At 40.9% G+C, this 18,696-nt stretch overlaps 1 protein-coding gene across 2 annotated transcripts in view; it reads left to right on the forward strand.

The window, feature by feature from the left end:
- Tox3 (TOX high mobility group box family member 3) overlaps positions 1-7,555 on the forward strand; it is a 105,371-nt gene extending 97,816 nt beyond the window's left edge. For both annotated transcript variants that reach the window (XM_020187218.2, XM_020187217.2), the window contains exon 7: positions 5,541-7,555. In XM_020187218.2, coding sequence (XP_020042807.2) covers positions 5,541-6,263 — 723 coding nt within the window. In that variant the 3' untranslated portion in view covers positions 6,264-7,555. The remainder of the gene's footprint in view (positions 1-5,540) is intronic.
- Positions 7,556-18,696: the final 11,141 nt, after the last annotated feature.

Below are 18,696 nucleotides of genomic sequence, written 5' to 3' on the forward strand. Positions count from 1 at the left end.
AAGGCACTGACCCCCTCCACACACATCCGGGACAAGCGAGCCTGTCACCTAGGCCTGATCCTGCGGCATGTCACCCTTACCCCCTTCCTGTGTACTCTGCGTGCATTTATTCTAGGGGAAGTGGTGGTGGGCCACAACCACCGCCATGTGCGGCTGGCGGCCTAGGATGTGTGTCGGGTTGGCCTATGGATTCTCTTAGCTAAGGCAGGCATTCCTGCTGTGCACAAGCAGGCCTATTTGCTTTCCCTCCTCTCCTGTGTGGGTGGAGTTAGGGCATTAGCAGGGCAGCTGTAGTTTTTTTTTTTTTTTTGTAAGCACTTTTACCTAGCAGCTGACTTAAAGTTACTTTAGACTGAGAGGCCTGGCAAACTAGTTGTAATAACTTAAGTCATAAGGCACCATGCTACAAGTTTTTCATGGGAGCTGGGTCCCAGTAAGCCCAGGGAGGGGAAGGCAGACAGAGACAAAGAACACGTGGTGAGACCATGGAAGAAGCAGAAAAGGTGTCCTGATATCTTAGGTAAGGGAGGGTAAGGCAGAGCCTGGAGGCTTGACACACACCTGAGGGATTAGCCATCACCTGTGTCTCTAGGTCACTCCCATTGACTGGTACTGGAACACTTTCAGCAACACGAAACCTCCACTCTCTGGTTGCTGTCTCAGGAAAAAGGGGCATTAGACAAGGCGGAAAAGATAAGCAGTTGTCAGATGCCATAATCAAACAGGACTTCCCCAACGTAGCATGAGGCATACCTGAATAAACCCCAGGTTTGGTCTCAGCTTACGGGGAGGGAGTATGAGCTCTTCCAGAGCTGGAATTGTCTTGAGGCCAGAGTTGGCAAGGAGTGGTTTGACACCATGATGGGAATGTCCCTTAGGAAAATAGGAAGAGACAAATAGCCTGAGCAGCACAAGAAGTTGCTTACATGGGGAAGGAGGGGGTTCAGGAGAGGATTTGGTTCATTTAGAAGCTGGTTTAGAGACTAATAGAACCTGCGCAGGGGAACAGGAAGTACAGGGCAAGGGTTTGGTGTGGAGATAGGAAAAGGATTGGATGTAGGGTATTTTCTTCTATTTACCAGTGCACTCACAGAAATTGTATAAATCCCTTAAAATATTGGGATTGAAAGTGCCATTAAGTGCCCATTTGGAGACATTGTCTAATGGGTGTCGGGGCCAGGCCTGATTACAGAGAAAAATGAGCTTTCGGGGCTTAAGATCAGGCATGAGGCATAGGGGCCCAAGGTTGACCAGAAGATATCACAATGGGGAGTCTGAAGGATTTTTGGATGGTCCAACTCCCATGGTGAGGCCTGACCTGAGAGATATGGCAGGCATCTCCAAAATATCAGGTCCTCTGGAGAGAGAGAGAGAGAGAGAGAGAGAGAGATGGAGTACCCAGAGGGAACAACTTTACCATCAGGGTCCAAAGTCCCTAGTGGGGAACCTGCTTTTCAGGGGTGGGAATGAGCTGAGACCTAGCACTAGGATTTCGAGGAAATGAAAGAGAAATCACAACTCTGCATGTGAGGACTCACCGAGAGATGACCTTGAGGGAAGATTGGCCAGTGGTGGATGGCAATTGGAGGCACGCTGGGGTGGAGGAAATTCCCTGTGAACTGTGAGAGAGTGGCGTTTTCTAGGATCGGGGGTTACAACAAAGCAGCTCAGATCCCAGAGGAAGGGAATGGGAGTTGAGAGAGAGAGATAGCAGGATGGGGTGGGGGAGGCCAGGAGAGCAAGGTCAGTGCCGGGAGTGCACCCAATCCGAGTCATGGCACCAAAATGTTAGGAAAAATGCCACTCACAAAGAAAGCTCACTAGAAAAGTCTCACATCCAAGAGCAAAGTTTAATGGCAAGCTTGAACCACCAGGCTGGCCGGGGAAAGATGGCACAGTCCAGACTCTGGGCAAGGCGTGGCTTTTATAGAAGGGGGATGTTAAGGAGGTTAGCACATGCGTGGTAGTTTCTGGTAGGGGTGGAGCTGTCTTAGAGTGAGGGAATTTCTGTTAAGGGCGGGACTGTCCTTGGGAGTTTCACAAGTGAGGTCTGAGGATAAAATGGCTGCTGATTTACAAATGGTGACACTATTGTTCTATCAACTATTATTTTTACAGTGCTGGGGATCAAATCCAAGCCCTCACACATGCTAAGCTGAGCTGTATCCCCAGCCCCAAGCTCTTACATCCTTTTAACACTTAATCATCTTTTGCCTTCCTGGAATTTAGACAGGCTTCAGGGAGGACATGTTTTTCCTGTTCATACATTTCTTCAGGGAAGCAGAGATGCCAGTTGATGGGTCATTGTCCCCAGTGGAACCTAGGTCCATAAAACAATGTTAAAAGGGTTTACTCTCTTTTTTCCTCTTCCTCCTGAATTGTTTCTTTTGTTAAGCTCTACCACTGGCAGTTCTCTGAATCCAATCAATAGAGGTCCTCCTGCCTTTGTTGACAGCTCTTGGTACTCTTCCCACTTCATTAGAAAGAGAAAAATTTATCAGGTTCATAGCAAAAGCTTTTTCTGAGTCTCTAAAAAATATACTGATCCTGAACTCAGATTTGCATATGGGCAGAAAACAGATCATGTGGTCTATGGATACGATAGTATACATAAGAGAGAGGTCTAGTTGGTGGTTCACTGTGCCTGTATTTCTTCAGTGGATCATTTATTCATTCATTTACTTAGAGGCAAGTATAGGTAATCTTTGTGCATTAGAGCATGAGTAATTGACTATGCATAGATTTAAGCCAAGAACCACTATCTCAAAAGGAAATAGTAACTATGATTGGACTCATTGAGTCTATGACTGACTTAGAAGGGATAACATAAAACTTATACATTATGACTGGCATCAGGATTCAGAAGTATTTCCAGGTGGGCTTCAAGGACCATAAAAAAACCAACAGGACAGAACTTAAAAAGAGTAAATCTAAAATACCACTTATTTGTTTTTAATTTAATAAATGCTGCATGTGGAATTTATATTCAGAGACCCAGGAGGTGACTGAAATAGTCCCTGAGGTATAAGTTTAAATAATTTCAACCTGAACCTGAAATGTGAAGTAGCTGCTAATATAGTGACCTCACAGGAAGCAGCATCTAGTTATGGTCACACCTGAAGACATGACTCTGGGGGTTGAGGGTGTAGGTCAGCGATAGAATACATGCTTAGCATGTTAGTATGCCATTGTTCTACGTTCAATCTCCAGCATCCCCCGCCAGAGATAATTGTCTGTGTTGTGGACCTATCAGTTTAAAGAGATGGTGACTAACTGAAGGCCCTCCAGAGTGTCACCTCCGTGATTGTGAGGACTAAAAATCAATCCTGTTGAAATAATTAAAAGAATCTGGGAGCTAAAGATTTGGAAACACAATCTTAGTCTTCCTGCACAAAGGCAATGATGTAAAGGATCACAGCAATCATAAAAATTATCATAGAATTTTACATAATTACATAATTTATGCAGTTTTGATCTTTGCACCCTAAGTAGGATATTCATCCAAGGGAGTTACAGGAAGGAAGGTTTCAGTCTTGTTACACTGTCAGTAACACTAGGGTTGCATCGTATTCCTTAGCTTCTATGTGCAGAGTCTGGGACACTCCCTTCCCCATCTCCACTTAAATTGTGACTCTGCTGTCACTTTTAGTCTTCAAGGAAAGACTTCTTTATGGAAAACCATAAAGAAGTAAGCCTGGTAAGCAAGGAGGAACTCTACAATTACCTGCCAATCTCCACTTACCATTGAAGTGGCACCTTAAAGGCATAATGGTGCCATGGCCCAAGTATCAAAATAAACCTTGCTTGGTTTCGTCCTTAAGACTGTTTGGTGATTTTTAAATATTAAAATATGTAAGAGTTACATGAATGTTTGTATGAGTAAGACTGTGTGTATTCTGCTTTAGGGTCATCTGGTTTCTGAAGATAATTTTGAGTTTTTCTAGGCATCTCTTATCCTAAGTAAAAACAGGCCCCTGCTGGGCTTTTGTAATGGAGAGAGCCTTCCTTAGAGGGGGTGCTTTATAGTGATAGCTATTCAAGCCAAAGCCAGCAGTGATGACTGCCTCTTTGGGTGATGCAATATAAAGTAACAGTCACACTCATCCAGTAGCAGGATTTTTAAAAATCTGAGTCACAAAAACTAGAAGTAAATATTAAAAATCTCTAAAGATGGTGGATGGCCACTTGTTGCCTCCAAATGCATCAGCAAATCCAGCCACCCCCCCACCCACTGCTACTTCCCCTTCTAACACCCCCCTCCCACAGATTTTGTGAAAAATAAAATAAGAATATTGTCTTTAAGGTGAAGCATTCCAATCACTGTTGCATTTGTAAAGGAATTTATTTTATAGAAGTAACTGTGTGTTTTCAGCACAAAATGGAATTGGTAGTCTTTTTCCACGATGAACCCTACATTTGCCATGTACATTTGCCATGCATTGTAACAGGTTGTTGAGTCATTTCATTGGACATTGTTCTCCTATCTATGGCCCCTTTGATAAGATCTGGAAATCTTTGAAAATAGTAATAAAACATTCCTAAGGTTGTAAAATACTTCAGTTTAGTATGTCTGAGAAATCTAATTATGCTTTTCTTATATTCGAGCAAGCACTGTTACAAATAATTACATAAACGTGGGATTTTTGAAGTTTTCTATTACCAGTAGCTTGTGGCAGTAGTCATTAATTAATTAAAATAGCTAACATATACTATGCGCTTTCCAGGGGCCAGATACTATTCTAAATACTTAACACATGAGTTAATTCAATTCTTATAACCTCTACCCAAGGTCAGTACCACATAGTGCCATGTTATAGACGAGGAAACTTAGGAATAGTGGGTGAATTAACCTCCCCCAAGTCACAGAGGTGGTCATTAGTAGAGCTGGATTTTGACTCAGGCAACCTGTATCCCATTGTTTTTCTGTATATTATGGTACCTCCGTGGTGAGGTTGTATATGGGCCTATGTGCTGAAGAACTATTGTTCTTAACTCTGTGTATCAGTTACTTTTGCTCCAGTGGTACTGTGTAACAACCAGCAACCATGCCCAGTGACTTCAAAGAGAAGCATTCATCTCAGAGAGTACTAGGTAGCTGGCTCATTCTTTGGATCTAGTCCTGCTCCTCTGTCTGGGGGCAACTTGCAGATCACAAAGGAAGTGACTGAGTCCTTCACATACATGCAGTTGGTGGCCATGAGCTGACTCTTGCATGGGGCATTTGGGCCATGTCTGTCCTTCGCACACGGTGGTGGTAGATGCCAAGAAAGTGAGTGGAAGGGTGCACAGTCTCTTGAGACCTCAGCTTGGAACTGGGGCAGTGTCACCTTCATCCCATTCTGGTGGCCATAACAGAAGCACCAGGCCAGTCTAGGCTCAAGGAGCAAGGGAATTTGACTCCACTTTTAGGAATTGCTAAACAGTCACCTGGCAAAGGCCATGGCTATTTTTTAAGTCAATTTATGATACTTAAAAATACTTAGATATTTTAAATATATACAAGTGATAACATTCTGAAACTCTTTCCCCACCACATGTAGGCTGCTGCAGAATCAGCAGAAGCCCAGACCATCCGGTCTGTACAGCAGACCCTGGCGTCGACCAACCTGACCTCTTCTCTCCTTCTGAATACTCCACTGTCTCAACACGGAACAGTTTCAGCCTCGCCTCAGACGCTCCCACAGTCACTCCCTAGGTCGATCGCTCCCAAACCCTTAACCATGAGACTCCCCATGAGCCAGATTGTCACATCGGTCACCATTGCAGCCAACATGCCCTCGAACGTTGGGGCTCCACTGATAAGCTCCATGGGGACAACCATGGTTGGCTCAGCAGCCTCCACCCAGGTGAGCCCTTCGGTGCAAACCCAGCAGCAGCAGCAGCAGCAGCAGCAGCAGATGCAGATGCAGCAGATGCAGCAGCAGCAATTGCAGCAGCACCAGATGCATCAGCAAATCCAGCAACAGATGCAGCAGCAACACTTCCAGCACCACATGCAGCAGCACCTGCAGCAGCAGCAGCTCCAGCAGCAGATCAACCAACAGCAGCTGCAGCAGCAGCTCCAGCAGCACATCCAGCTGCAGCAGCTGCAGCATATGCAGCACCAGTCTCAGCCTTCTCCCCGGCAGCACTCCCCCGCCACCTCGCAGATCACATCCCCCATCCCCGCCATCGGGAGCCCCCAGCCAGCCTCGCAGCAGCACCAGTCACAAATCCAGTCTCAGACCCAGACTCAAGTATTACCACAGGTCAGTATTTTCTGAAGACGCCCGTGGCAGGTGGATTTGCGTGCATCAAGAAGAGTGGCGTAGGAGGGGAAGGTGGACAGGGCTGAAACTTGTATGCTGGCATTGGTTATGCAGAAATGTAACAGATCAAACGGTCCTCTCAAATGTCTATTAGATAGGCAATAAGAACTACAGGATAGCTGGATAACATCTTTTAGCTGACTATAAATCACTTTGTTTTTAAACAAGAAAAGCTGTGCTCTTTGATGTGATGCCTTTTTTATTTATTCAGGCTATACCTACAATATGTGAATCAAACCGTTTAATGAATCTCGGACATATTGATGACTATAAACTGGCCTCTCTGAGTCACAGACAATGGCCTTATTTCTCCAGAAGTGAGTAAACCACACTTCCAGGCTATTTGAACTTCCGAAGCCCTAAAAAACTAACTAAATAAATAAAAGCACAGTCGTAACTACCTGAAATACGAAACTCCAGTTTCATACAAACATTTGTATGATGTGAATAGTTGATGGCATTTTTTTTGTCATGAAAAAAGAAAAAAATAATGTAAATCACAGACTTGCCAAAGCTCTTATTTTTTTCCTAAATCTCTCCAGAAAAATAATGCAAGTGATTAGATTCAATTATTGACTTATTTCCACGTTTTAATCCATGACTTCTCCAAATCAAACTGCAGTATATGTTGTAACAATATCTATGACCACTGTTTGCCCATTACATCCATTCCAATTAGAAGAAAAGAAATGTGAATATTATATTCCGTGTTTTGAGTGACAAGTTTCAAAAAAAAAAAAAAACACTGTATTTTTAAAAGGGAAATGCACTTAAATGAAAACAGTTATTTCAAAAGTTAAGATTTAAAAAGAAAAAGCAAGAGTTTTTATTATGATGTAATACTGGTAGAATATTTAAAAGGCACACTACATCTGAATAATCAATGTAAATATTTTCTTTCCAAGTTGTAAGTTTTCATATCATGTGTTGTAAAGTTTTCCTAAACGAGCTTTAACGTAAACACTGGTGACATAAACCATTCATTGCTACGTTGCTTATTGTGTTTTTATGCTGTTTTATACTTTTTTATGAGTTACGATAGCAGCAATTAATTTGTTTGTATTTTGCTTAACTAAAACAAAATGCTTTTATCTTGCTATAGAATAAACACATTTCAGTAAAAACTGTGGACTGTATTTTGATGCAACAACAAGGAAACTGTTCACTTTTCAAATAAAATGGTCTGTCAAATTTCACTTTTGGTTCCTTGAATACTATGAGATGGGGAAATACGGCATATGACCAATTTTGTTTGAGTCTGAGACTCTGCTTCCCTTTTAATTTGGAAACATAATATTCATAGCTAAGAATTCAGATTTCACAGCTAAAATCTGGGACCCTTAAAAAAATACAGGAAATATTTTCTTAATTGTCTTTTTGTTAAGATGCAAGTACAAGGTAAATTCAGGGGGAAAAAACTGTCTTCTATTTAGGGCTAGAACTAACTATGCTTGCGTCGTTGTTGCTATGAAAATGAATGGCAAATTCCAATTTTAAAACCAAAATAATTATTTGAAGGCCCACTGTTCTTCCTTTTTTTTTTTTTACTCCGTAGTGGCTTCTCTTTGAGAGCCGTGTGACCACGATTCCCAGTTGTCTTGCATGATTAATTACAGCATCTGTCCTGTCAGAAGCTATAATGAAGAGGTCTTGATAAAAATTGTAAATTACCACTGGCAACAGTCTTAAACTGCTTATGATAAAATGAAAATTAAAAACAGCAAGTGTCAACCCTGACCAGAATCCTAATCTAGAAAGAACGAAGCTGTGCCTGGTGCTGTCCAAAGCTACTGTGTGCAAGACATTCAAAAATAATAGAATACAGATTCCTCAAAGTTGTTGTATTTCAAAGAATATTTACTGTATGTTGTGGGTTATGAATAATGAATTTGGCTTTCAATATTTCATAATCCTCTCGTACTCTGTATTATGTACAAATATTGAACAGCAAGAAATTCTAATTATAAATTTATAGATTTCTTGCTGTAGAAAAATTTATGTCTGAATTGAAGCTTTTCATAGGATGTATTAGTTGACAGGTATCCATGTTCAAACAGCCTTAGAAAGGTGCCTAATCACATCTTCGAGGGGACAATTGTGTTCCACAAAGAAATGATGTGTTTGCATCAGACCCATCAGAAGCCAAGCTGATGGTAAAAGATTTCCCATGAATTGAAGCTAACATTACATAACAATAAGAACCATTTTATATTCTGTTGTGAAACCTTTAGACAAATGTCTTCAAAATTAATTGCTAAACTACATGTGACAGTAATTGTGTATTAGTTCTGTAATTGTCATTTTGAAAACCCATGAAGTATTACTTGGAAAAAATGTCACTAGTGATAAGAATTAATTGCAAGTGAAGTCTGTTTTCAACTGTTTGCAGTTAGAGGCGGGTGTTGTAGCATCTATTAAATGGTTTTATAAATCTTAGGTTTTATCATATTTGATTAAATGCTGCTAAGTCACTGACAGTCAGTTCCAGGGGTGGAGGGGAGAAGATAGTTTAATCACAACAGTTTAAAAAATTAATCACAAGGCAAAACTTAGATATTTGAAATGTCAAAAGGCTTAAATCTTATAAAGATTCCCACAGCCTTGTTACCAAATTATTTTTCTCAGGATTCACAAAAAAAGCATATTGTGAATCGACTTCTGTCTTAATTTATACATGTGGCTGATTTCTATTCCTGAGACTTAAGTAGTCCTTGGTACACTTTTTGTTATTGTTATCAGGGTAATGAAAAATCAGCATGAGAAATGTGGCCTATGATTGGTGTAGACCTCTTAAATGCCTCACAAATGTTCAGGAGTCTCCCTGTCACCCCTGACCTCTGTCACATATGCACACCTTGTCTTCCCCCCTGCCATGGGGACATTATTTTATTACTCTGGCTAAACATGTTCCTTTTCTGCATTAACCTGTACTGCTGTATGAAGAAAGAACAGGAGTTTTTACTTTTGGCTAACACAGGGTCATTAGTTCCCGACTCAGAACAAAAGCTTAAATGCCTTCGTGCAGCATAATTTCTGCAATATATTACCACCTGATGGAGGTCTGAAGGCTTTCTAGACAGATGGATTAATATCTCAAGTTTAAGTAGGAGTCCTCTGCTGTGTCCATTCAGTGGGCTTTAGACATTTAGACGTCTGAATGGTTTCTTTCCCATTTCTCACTTCATGGAGCATTTTTCAGCACTGGACTTCAATCTAACCTTTCCTCCCCCACCCCCACCCCCCTTTGTTTGGCTTTTGTTTTGCAACAGCTGTTATTATCGTTTTTGGTCAGCTGTGATTGCTGGAGGCAAAATAGGACCAGATGGTGTTTTGCTATGCATGAATGGAGCGTTAGAGGAGTTGGGGCTGAATAGGCCAAGTTTGAATGGTGTCTATGCACCACCTGCCTGCCTTCACCATGGCGCACACATCACAGTAGCATGATCCGTCTCAGACCTACTAGAATCCGATGGGAAGTGGAGAGCTGGGGTGGATTTTCCCCATATTTATTGATCTTCCATGCACTAACAGAATAATGCAGTGTACAGTCAATTTGAGTTAATTGCATATGACACAGCACAGACATGTAATCTATCACTCTGGAATACTGGTTCACTTTAAGGATTTCACTGCTACACACACACACAGTAATAGCAAAAATTAATGGGCAAAGTAGGCACAAGTTTAAAAAAAGTCTGCCCAAAATAGTAGACATCAGAGTCTGAGGCTGAGGTTTACAGGGAGGGGGAAGAGAAGTTAAAATTCTATTTATATCAGCCAATAATTTGAGGTAAAGAAAACCTGTAATTTTGATTTGAGTAGGAAGCTCTCCTATGTGTAGGTTCTCCATCAAATATTGCACATTTGTAAGATGTGCCACACAGATATGTAACCGGACTTGAATTCTCTTAGAAAATATTAACTATGGAAGTTTTTTCTTCCCTGCCCCTCCAGTAGAGCTGGTTTTATTGAGCTCATGTCAAGGATAAATTCTTCCCTGAATGTTAAAGCTGGTGGGCAGGGTTAGTAGACTGTGATCCTTAGGTGAGTGGATTGTGTGTCAGTGTGTGTTACTGAGGAGAAGTTTATCCATCCAGGAGAAGTGGGATCAGACATGCAAGCAGACAGCTCCATTTGCCTAAGGCCCTAATTACTTAAATTTACTTCTGCAACATGCAAAACACTGATAGGTCCCAAAGGAGAGGCAAAAATAAACAGAGCCTTCTGTTTACTTTGCATAGGTCAGAAATTTTCCATAATAAAGACTTAAAATATACTAACAAGGCCATCCTTCACTTGAGGAGTTTTTGGGTTTTTTTGTGGAAGGGAAGGTATCCACTGGCCAGAATGGTTAGTGTAACAACCAGAAATATAAAACAAGTGTGTGTGTGTGAATGTGTGTGCTAATCTGAGAAAATGAAAATTCATTTAGGAAGGGAAAAGATTGCAATTGGTTAGGAGTATTAGAAAAAGCTGCATGAATTGATTAGTATTTAAGTGGTGCCTTGAAGGTTGCAGATATTTTCATTAGGCCAAGATGGAAGTCCTACCCTGGTAGAAGTAGGAGCCATCTCCAGCCAGGGGGATGAAAATGGGAGAAAAGCCATTCAGGTTGAAATCACAGGACCTCACCATCAGAAGAAGATCCAGAAAAAATGGACACAATACTTTTGTAGAGGTGAGTGGTTGGGGGGAAGTATCGGAAAAGAAGTAGGGGTCATATTTGTAGATGGTCTGCTGGGGATTTGTGCTTAACTCAAGCACTGAAGGTATCCAGGTAAGGAAGGTATGGTCAGAGTTGACTGAATGCATGAAAGGTTTTATCTTACTTTATTTTTAGAAGGGGATATCTAGTTGGCACTAAAGACTGAAACCAAAAATAGAGCAAGATCCTCACATGAAAAAAATTCCTTACTATTTGGTTATTCACATGCACAAATAAAGTCATCACTTCATGCTCTCTCACACACCACTCCCTTCTTCCTGGTGGAAGAATACTATCAGGAAAGCCAAAACAAGACATTTTTGGTGGTAACAGTAAAATAAGCCTTATCCTTATATTAGCAACAAGAGAGAGATCATTTTCTGTTTCTGCTGTGAAAAGAAAGCTATTTTCACCACTGGTAAAAAAAAGTACCTCTCAGTGCTTGAACTCAAATGTGATGAAGGATGAAAAGAAGCCCTTGCTTTGTTGCTGAGTAAAACCTCAGGCGGCACTGGGAGGGATGTTGGTTATGGTCTCAATTTAATTTCAAAGAAGAACCTTCATAGATAGAAAATGTGAATGTGGATGTACACTTCTTAGCAAAGGAATAATGCTCTTTTGTAAAACATCTCATTATCCCTAGCATTTGTATAGCACTCTATACTTTTCAAAGCAATTTTCTGTGGATTACTTCATTCGTTTCCCTCTCTAGATAGAGCAGGAGTTAACCTCACGTAACAGATCAGGAAACTGAGGCACCGAGGGAGTTGTGGCTTGTTCTAATATCTCTTTCTGTAAGAGACATAGAACTGGAATGGACATTTTCTTACTTGAGCTCTCGTGTTATTTTATATGCTTCCAAATATTTGTATTTATATGGCATTTTGGTGTCTATTCATGTATTTGTATACATCCTATGTGTGTGTAGGATGCTTGTGCATGTAGATAGGTGACTGAAATCCATCACAACACCAAACAGTAATTAATCCATGTTCTCCTCATGGCTAGGCAAGCAGTAAACCAGAGAAAGTGCCACCTAACCCTCGTTCTCAATGGGGCATCACGCCACACGGCACTTTTTTTTTTTGGTGTGAATACTTTCCAGTCTGATTGTTTTCCCTCCCACAATCTTTTTCTGTCATCATTTTGTATTCGGGCAAACAGCTTTGATTTGTATTCAAGTGTTAGGACTCCAGGTGCCACATAAATGCCAAGACATAATATTGGTCTACATGTTTAAAGAAAAAAACAGTAAGTTTCAAAGAAGACAGAGAAGGGTGAGCACCAAGTAGGTGTGCATTGCTAGGCATTATTTAAAGAGTCCAGTGAAATGATCTGGTATTGAGCATGGAACAACATGGGGAATGTGTGCACTGGGAATTTGGCAGTAATAGTCCTGTACAATGCTTTGCGATCTACCACTGTTTCTGAGACCACATGCCCTTGCTAAGTGGAGTGTATTCTACTGTAGGCAGCCACTTGTCAAAGGAGGTATGGCCCTCATCAACAAGATTTTATTGTCTTAATTTTAAATAAGCAAAGCACTAAAGCTACTTTGCAAATGGTCACTTGCAAAGTTAAGTAGCAGAGAATGACAATTCTAAACATATCTGTCTGGAGCACCAGGCTGGAGTAGTCTGATGAGCTCATTATTTGGGGGTTTCCATTTACAAAGTATTTGGGTGACTTATCCAAAGTCAAAAGAGTACTAGTGTTTTTGAGACCCAGCTCTTGGGTTTATTATCAGATTTGCACCCTCCTTTTTCTTTCCAGTCAGTTTGCCTTGCATTCAAGGATATATTGTTACCAAGAAAGATGCCTTTGATTGCTTTCCTTGTTATATGTCATTGCTGTCATTCCTCTGACATGCTGAGGGAGCCTTAATTTTCAGTTTGTCACAATGATCGAAAATGATGCCACATTCTAAACCTGCTGTAATTGGTAATTTGCAAATTCGATACAAGATCTTAGTCCAAATTACTCCGGCCTGCTGTTCCACCCTCACCCTTTCTGCTCATTCTTAATCCTCTGCTCTATAATTGGTATTGAGCATGTGGAATCCCAGGGGACAAATAACAGCATCTGAGGAAATTACCTACATACAGGGAGACCTCTTGTGTGCTTTTTGGATGCCAAATTAAGACATCCATCTTTGAATGTTTGGACAGTCACCTGAAAGAACTGGCACCATTTTATCCACAAAAACATGTCTTATAAATTATGTCCAAATGTTGGCACACCCAGCTTGGAACTTTTTAATGATGTTCAGAATATTTTGGCCAATGAATGAGTATAACTATCCTTCATTCCAAAGCAAAACCTAATTCCATGGAATATGATATCCATTGCATGCTTTGCTTATGCTATTTGGCAGTACAAGCTTCCTCCCTGCCCATCCCCTAAAAAAAAAAGTATGTTTTCTCACAGCTTATCTCCTAAAGTCTTGATTGGCAAGGAGATTGGAACTTCAGTCAGGGAAAAATCACAAGATTTAAATATGCTAAAATATGACAATGGTATTTTGTTCTACATTGTCAAAGGCCCAGAAATGTGTTGCTTGGGCCCAATTAACAGCTAGACACAAGCAACCAATCAAAACAGAATAACTTTTGAGACTGGGCACAAATGATCTTTCCTGGGTTAGGCCTACTTCCTGCTTAAAAAAAAATTCTATTTATTTATAGGTTGTATCTGAAGTTTGTTACTGAAAAACAACTTATTTGTCGTTGACTTTGTTCAATTCTTCTGCCCACATCAGATTCTTTTTGAGTATGTTAGGTCCTGGTTGTTAATAGAGATTTGAAGTCTTGAACCAATCGCTGTCAGAAATCAGTCATCCTTTTTAAGTTGTTCTTCTCTTGTATGGTTAAAACCTTTTACACAGTGAGGGGCTTTTTCAGGGGATAACTTCACTTGGGGGTTTTTAGAGCAGCAACCTGGTACCCAAAGACCTCACTAGCGTTGCACGAAGGGAAATTCTGGAAGCATCCCGGTTGGCCAATTTTAAATGCTTCAGTCTCTCCTGCAGAACTCTGCAGAGTAAGGTGCAGTCAATGCTAACCAAAAATTGTGCAGAGGTGGGTCAGCATTCTGGGTCTGTGAGGAACCTTAGCTACACACTAGTTAGGTTTTAAGTCAAAGACACAGAACATAGCCTGGGAAGATCATCAAAAAGAGATGGTTTGTGGGGACCTTGGCAATAGATATGAAACTGCTTGGCCCCAGAATTAATAAGCTACATTTCATAAGCCTGTGTTCTTACAACAACTAAGAGTTTTATGTTTGATACAGATGGTGTTTATGTAGAGTATGTGAGCTCAGCGTGAGAAATAGTCATAAAACAGACTGGGATTTGGTATAATTATTCACAATTACTATTGTATAATTGAATGCCATAACTATTATGTAAAAAAAATATTTCAAGAAGTACACTCTGCTCATACTTCCACAGTAGTTCCTAATAAGAGACATCTGATGTAAACATCATAACATATTTTAGGCTGTTTACAAACTTACCCAAGGTTTGGCAAAGTTGCAAATATAAAAGTCGGGGGTTCTCTTTCTTATATCCTTAGGGTAACCAGTTGCCCCCCGATGTTCAGTAGCAAATTATCTTTCTGGTCACCTGAAACTAACTCCGGGAACCAGCTTCATGAGGCCACCCAAATGAATGGGTACATGTGGATATCCAAATCCCAACAGTTACAGAAGAGGAAAGAATAACAAATCTGCTCTAAGGACCATGCCCAGTGTTCAGGTTTCTCCAAACCCACAAAGGAAAGTTCACTGGCCAAGCTGGGGGCACGTGGACATTAGTGTGAGGCTTATTTTAATATTTCTGCATTGAATTGGTGAATGTATAGTGTCTGATCTTTTGATACATGGTCTCCTAGGTCTTTTCAGATAAGCTTGTCCTTGTCACATTGAAGCTACCAAATAACCAAAAAGAAAATGTATAGCGTTTCAAGTGAAACTTTATTTCCTTTTAATTGTGTTTATAAAACAGGCCTCTTAATGAGCATGACAGCTCTTCACACAGGGAACAGTAGGGCATCAGAAGTGAATGTCAGAACAGATGATTGTAGTGACAGTCTTGTTCTCTAACACACATGTGATGGGGATGGAAGTCAGAGCAGATCCTTGGCTCCTCCTCCTCCAGCATCATCTATGCTGAACTTTTTTTGGAGTGTGTGTATGTGTGATACGGGGGTTTGAACTTAGGCTTGCACTTGCTAGGCAGCCCTGAACCATGCCCCTAGCCTTTTAGTGTTGGTTATTTTTGAATAAGTTCTCATGTTTGCCCAGATTGGTCTGGGCCATGATCCTCCTGTTTGTGCTTTCCCTTATAGCTTGAATAACAGGTGCATACCACTGCATCTGGGTTTTTATTGGTTAAGATGGGATCTCAGAACTTTTTGCCTACACTAGCCTTGAACCACAATCCTCCCAATCTCCACCTCACAAGTGAGCCACTGGTGCCTGACCTATGCTGAACTTTTGCCCAAAACTCTTGAGGACAACTGCTAGGGTTGGATGGCTGTAGTCTATTAGTATTATGAAGGGGTTTCCAATGTGCACTGTGTTAGCCCTGAGAAATGTCTGGATGCTTTGCTCACCTCCATGATTTCTAATGCCGAGGAGTGCATGCCAACCTAGAGATCATTACTCATGCCAGTTCATCTCCTGCTGTCATAATGATGATGCCCTTGAATGCTTATCTGCCAGGCAACAACAGGCAGGACATCTTGTGCCTCAGCAGCTTGGGAGAGTGAGAGAAGCTACCTTGTTCTGTTGGAGGCCAATACTTAATGTTCCAAGCCTGGGTGGAAACAACTTGTTTTAGATGTGCTTCCCAAAGGGAACTCATCCACATGTCCTTCTTGGCCCTGGAGGAGGAAGGTAGTGAAGTATGGCTTTAGTACCTTTATCCCTGAATGTTTATCTGTCTTGCTGTTTCCTGCACCTGGAAGATAGCCAAACGTGCTCCTGAGTCAATGAGAGCAACAAAACATACAATGAGGTGGGGAGGCAGTATCAGCTTCCCCTGAGAAAGAAAATGTGACTGCTTAGTGAGCAAGAATGCTTGGGAGTTTGCCCACTTGGGCCTGGACTTGCTCACTCTGGTTTTTTTTTCTGGGTAGAACACATAAACATATGCATATGTATGTATGTACTGCCAAGTTTGACCTATACATTGTAAGTGTTTCTTTATGATTGCGTAGTCCTTCTTTTCACTGACCTGGTCCAATTCTATGGTACAAACAGCCCAAGGGATTGTTAAGAAAAGAAAACAGCTGTCTTCTCTGATGTTAACCTCAGTGTTTAGGATTTTATTTCAAACACCATGGCATTACCTATTAATTTTTCCATCTTTTCATATTTACAAATGTTATGGTTTTCTCTAATGATTATGAAATATCGTATTTATTTATTTGACTTCTTACCCTTTATCCCATCATCTCATTGGCTCACATGTAGGCATAATTTTACCTAATTGAGTCATTTACTCATGAATTCATTCAGCGATTATTAACATGGTACTTTCTCTTGTAGTGATAAATTCTGATAGGGGATGTGGTTTCATTAATTTGGTAAGAATTTGGGCACTCACTAAAAATGCTATGAATAAAATAAACAGGAAAGAGGAATGGGAGGTATGGGGATATATAAAAGATGAATTACAAGTTTAAATAGGGGAGTCAAGGAAGAGCTCCCTGAAATATGTCCATGGGTGAAGGGAGGAGTCACATGACTATCCAGAAGACCATCCTAGGCTCAGAACCTTTGAATGAGTGTAAAGGCATCCTGATGTTCAGTGTGTCTGAGACTGCAAGGCAGCGGTGGCTGAAGGAGGATGAACGAGGAATAAAAACAAGACAAGAACCAAGTGGGAGGCAGGGAGGCAGGCTATGGAAGGTGGTGGTTCTCAATCCTCATAGTAGATCACAATAGCCATTCATTTTTTGTCTTAGATGTGATAATGACACTGTGGTTATGTTGGGGGGAGAAAGGGGACTATAATTTTTCTAACTAAATTCTGAAATAGTCATAGATAGAATGAGATGATGTCTGATATTTTCTCCATACTAGAACAAGGTGGTGGAGGGAGGTGGGAAGAGGATGGGGATTAGTCATAGGTTGAGAGATGTGGGGCTGGGTTGTACATATACAGAGGTCAATACACTACTTTGTTTACTTCTGTATCTGTTCAGAATTCTCCATAATAATGTAAAAAAAAAAAATAACACCTCCAGGAATCGATGTAATTGGTTTTAGATGAGGCCTAGACATTGTTTGTTTGTTTGTTTTAAACCTCTCTAGGTTTTGTTCTTGTGGGGACAGTGTGAGAACCATTGTTACAGGGGCTTTCAGGCCAGTATTAAGACTTGGGATTTTACTCTGAGTCATTGAGAAATTTTGAGCAGTAGAATGACACAATATGGCCTTCGTTTGAAACAGATCATTCGGGCTGCTGGGTTGTCAATAAACCATGAGGGACAATGGGAAGAAATAGGAAGATCCAGCCAATTACTTTTTAAAAAGTAATTACGAAACAGTTTGTTGAGGTCTGTGATAGAGGAGAGAAGGTTGTGCGTGTAGAAAGGTAAGCTCAGCACACATTTTGTTAACTCTTGCTGGACGAAGAAGGATGTTTTGAAATATGCTAGAATAATGTACTGTGAAAAGGTCGGGTCTTCAACAGAATTCAGTGAGAGTGAGATGATCCAGGAATTTCCCACAGCATGGGAAAGTCACTTATCCTTTAACCTCTTTGATTTCTGTTACCTAAAGCAATTAACATTGCAGTTACTTATTCAATCTTTGCTCGAATTTCTGATTTTTATTGAACAAGGCAAGGTTAAGAAGGTTAGGAGAAAGTGCTTTCAGTCCAACATACGGAAACTTAGCATCTCATCTTTCCATCCCTTGTGAATGGACAGAAGATTTTGGAAATCCAGCCAAACCAATCAAATCACAGCCTTCAAAGATAATGTTGGTGTTTTCCCCATATAGTGGAATCTTACAAGTCTAGAAGCAGAACATTCATCATCCTCCAGTGCTATCTTCTAAATACTACTCTCAAACACCGACTTCAGTAACTCTCTTTTAACCTACAACTACATGTTGAGCGTACCTTCTGTAAGTCCCTGTGTTGAACTTAAACAGGGAACAAGTTGCCTAAGATGCAAACTTTGCCTTTGGGGCTTACTTTCTGATCTCTCTTCTTGAGCCAATCATTGCACTTCAGTGAAATCACAAATAAGCACTTAATGATTACGTCATCTGTCACACAGGTCAGTGTGGAGGCTCATGGAGTACAGGAATACAGGGTCCATGTTTCATACAGGATTATTAACATTCTCCGTAGCACTAAAGTGGACCCACAGCACATGTGTAAAGATGCCAGTTGGCTGGTTTCTGGATTCTTTTTATGTGAAATCAATTACACGTAGTTCAAGAGTTATGCATTTCCTACCAGATATTCTAAGGTAATGCCCAGGTGACTACAGTTGATCTGACCTAGCCTCAGGAGCATCTGAATAGCCCTCCAAATCCAACTTGCTGAAGAGCAAATTAGAAGGAGCCGAATTATTTGACTTCTCAATTGCACCAAAAGGGATCATGGCATTGGCCAAAACCCTTAAGGCTGCCAAGCTTACACCCTTGGCCCAGGTCCATTTG

The sequence above is a fragment of the Castor canadensis genome, chromosome 15 (genome assembly GCF_047511655.1).
Source record: "Castor canadensis chromosome 15, mCasCan1.hap1v2, whole genome shotgun sequence".
NCBI classification, from domain to species: domain Eukaryota; kingdom Metazoa; phylum Chordata; class Mammalia; order Rodentia; family Castoridae; genus Castor; species Castor canadensis.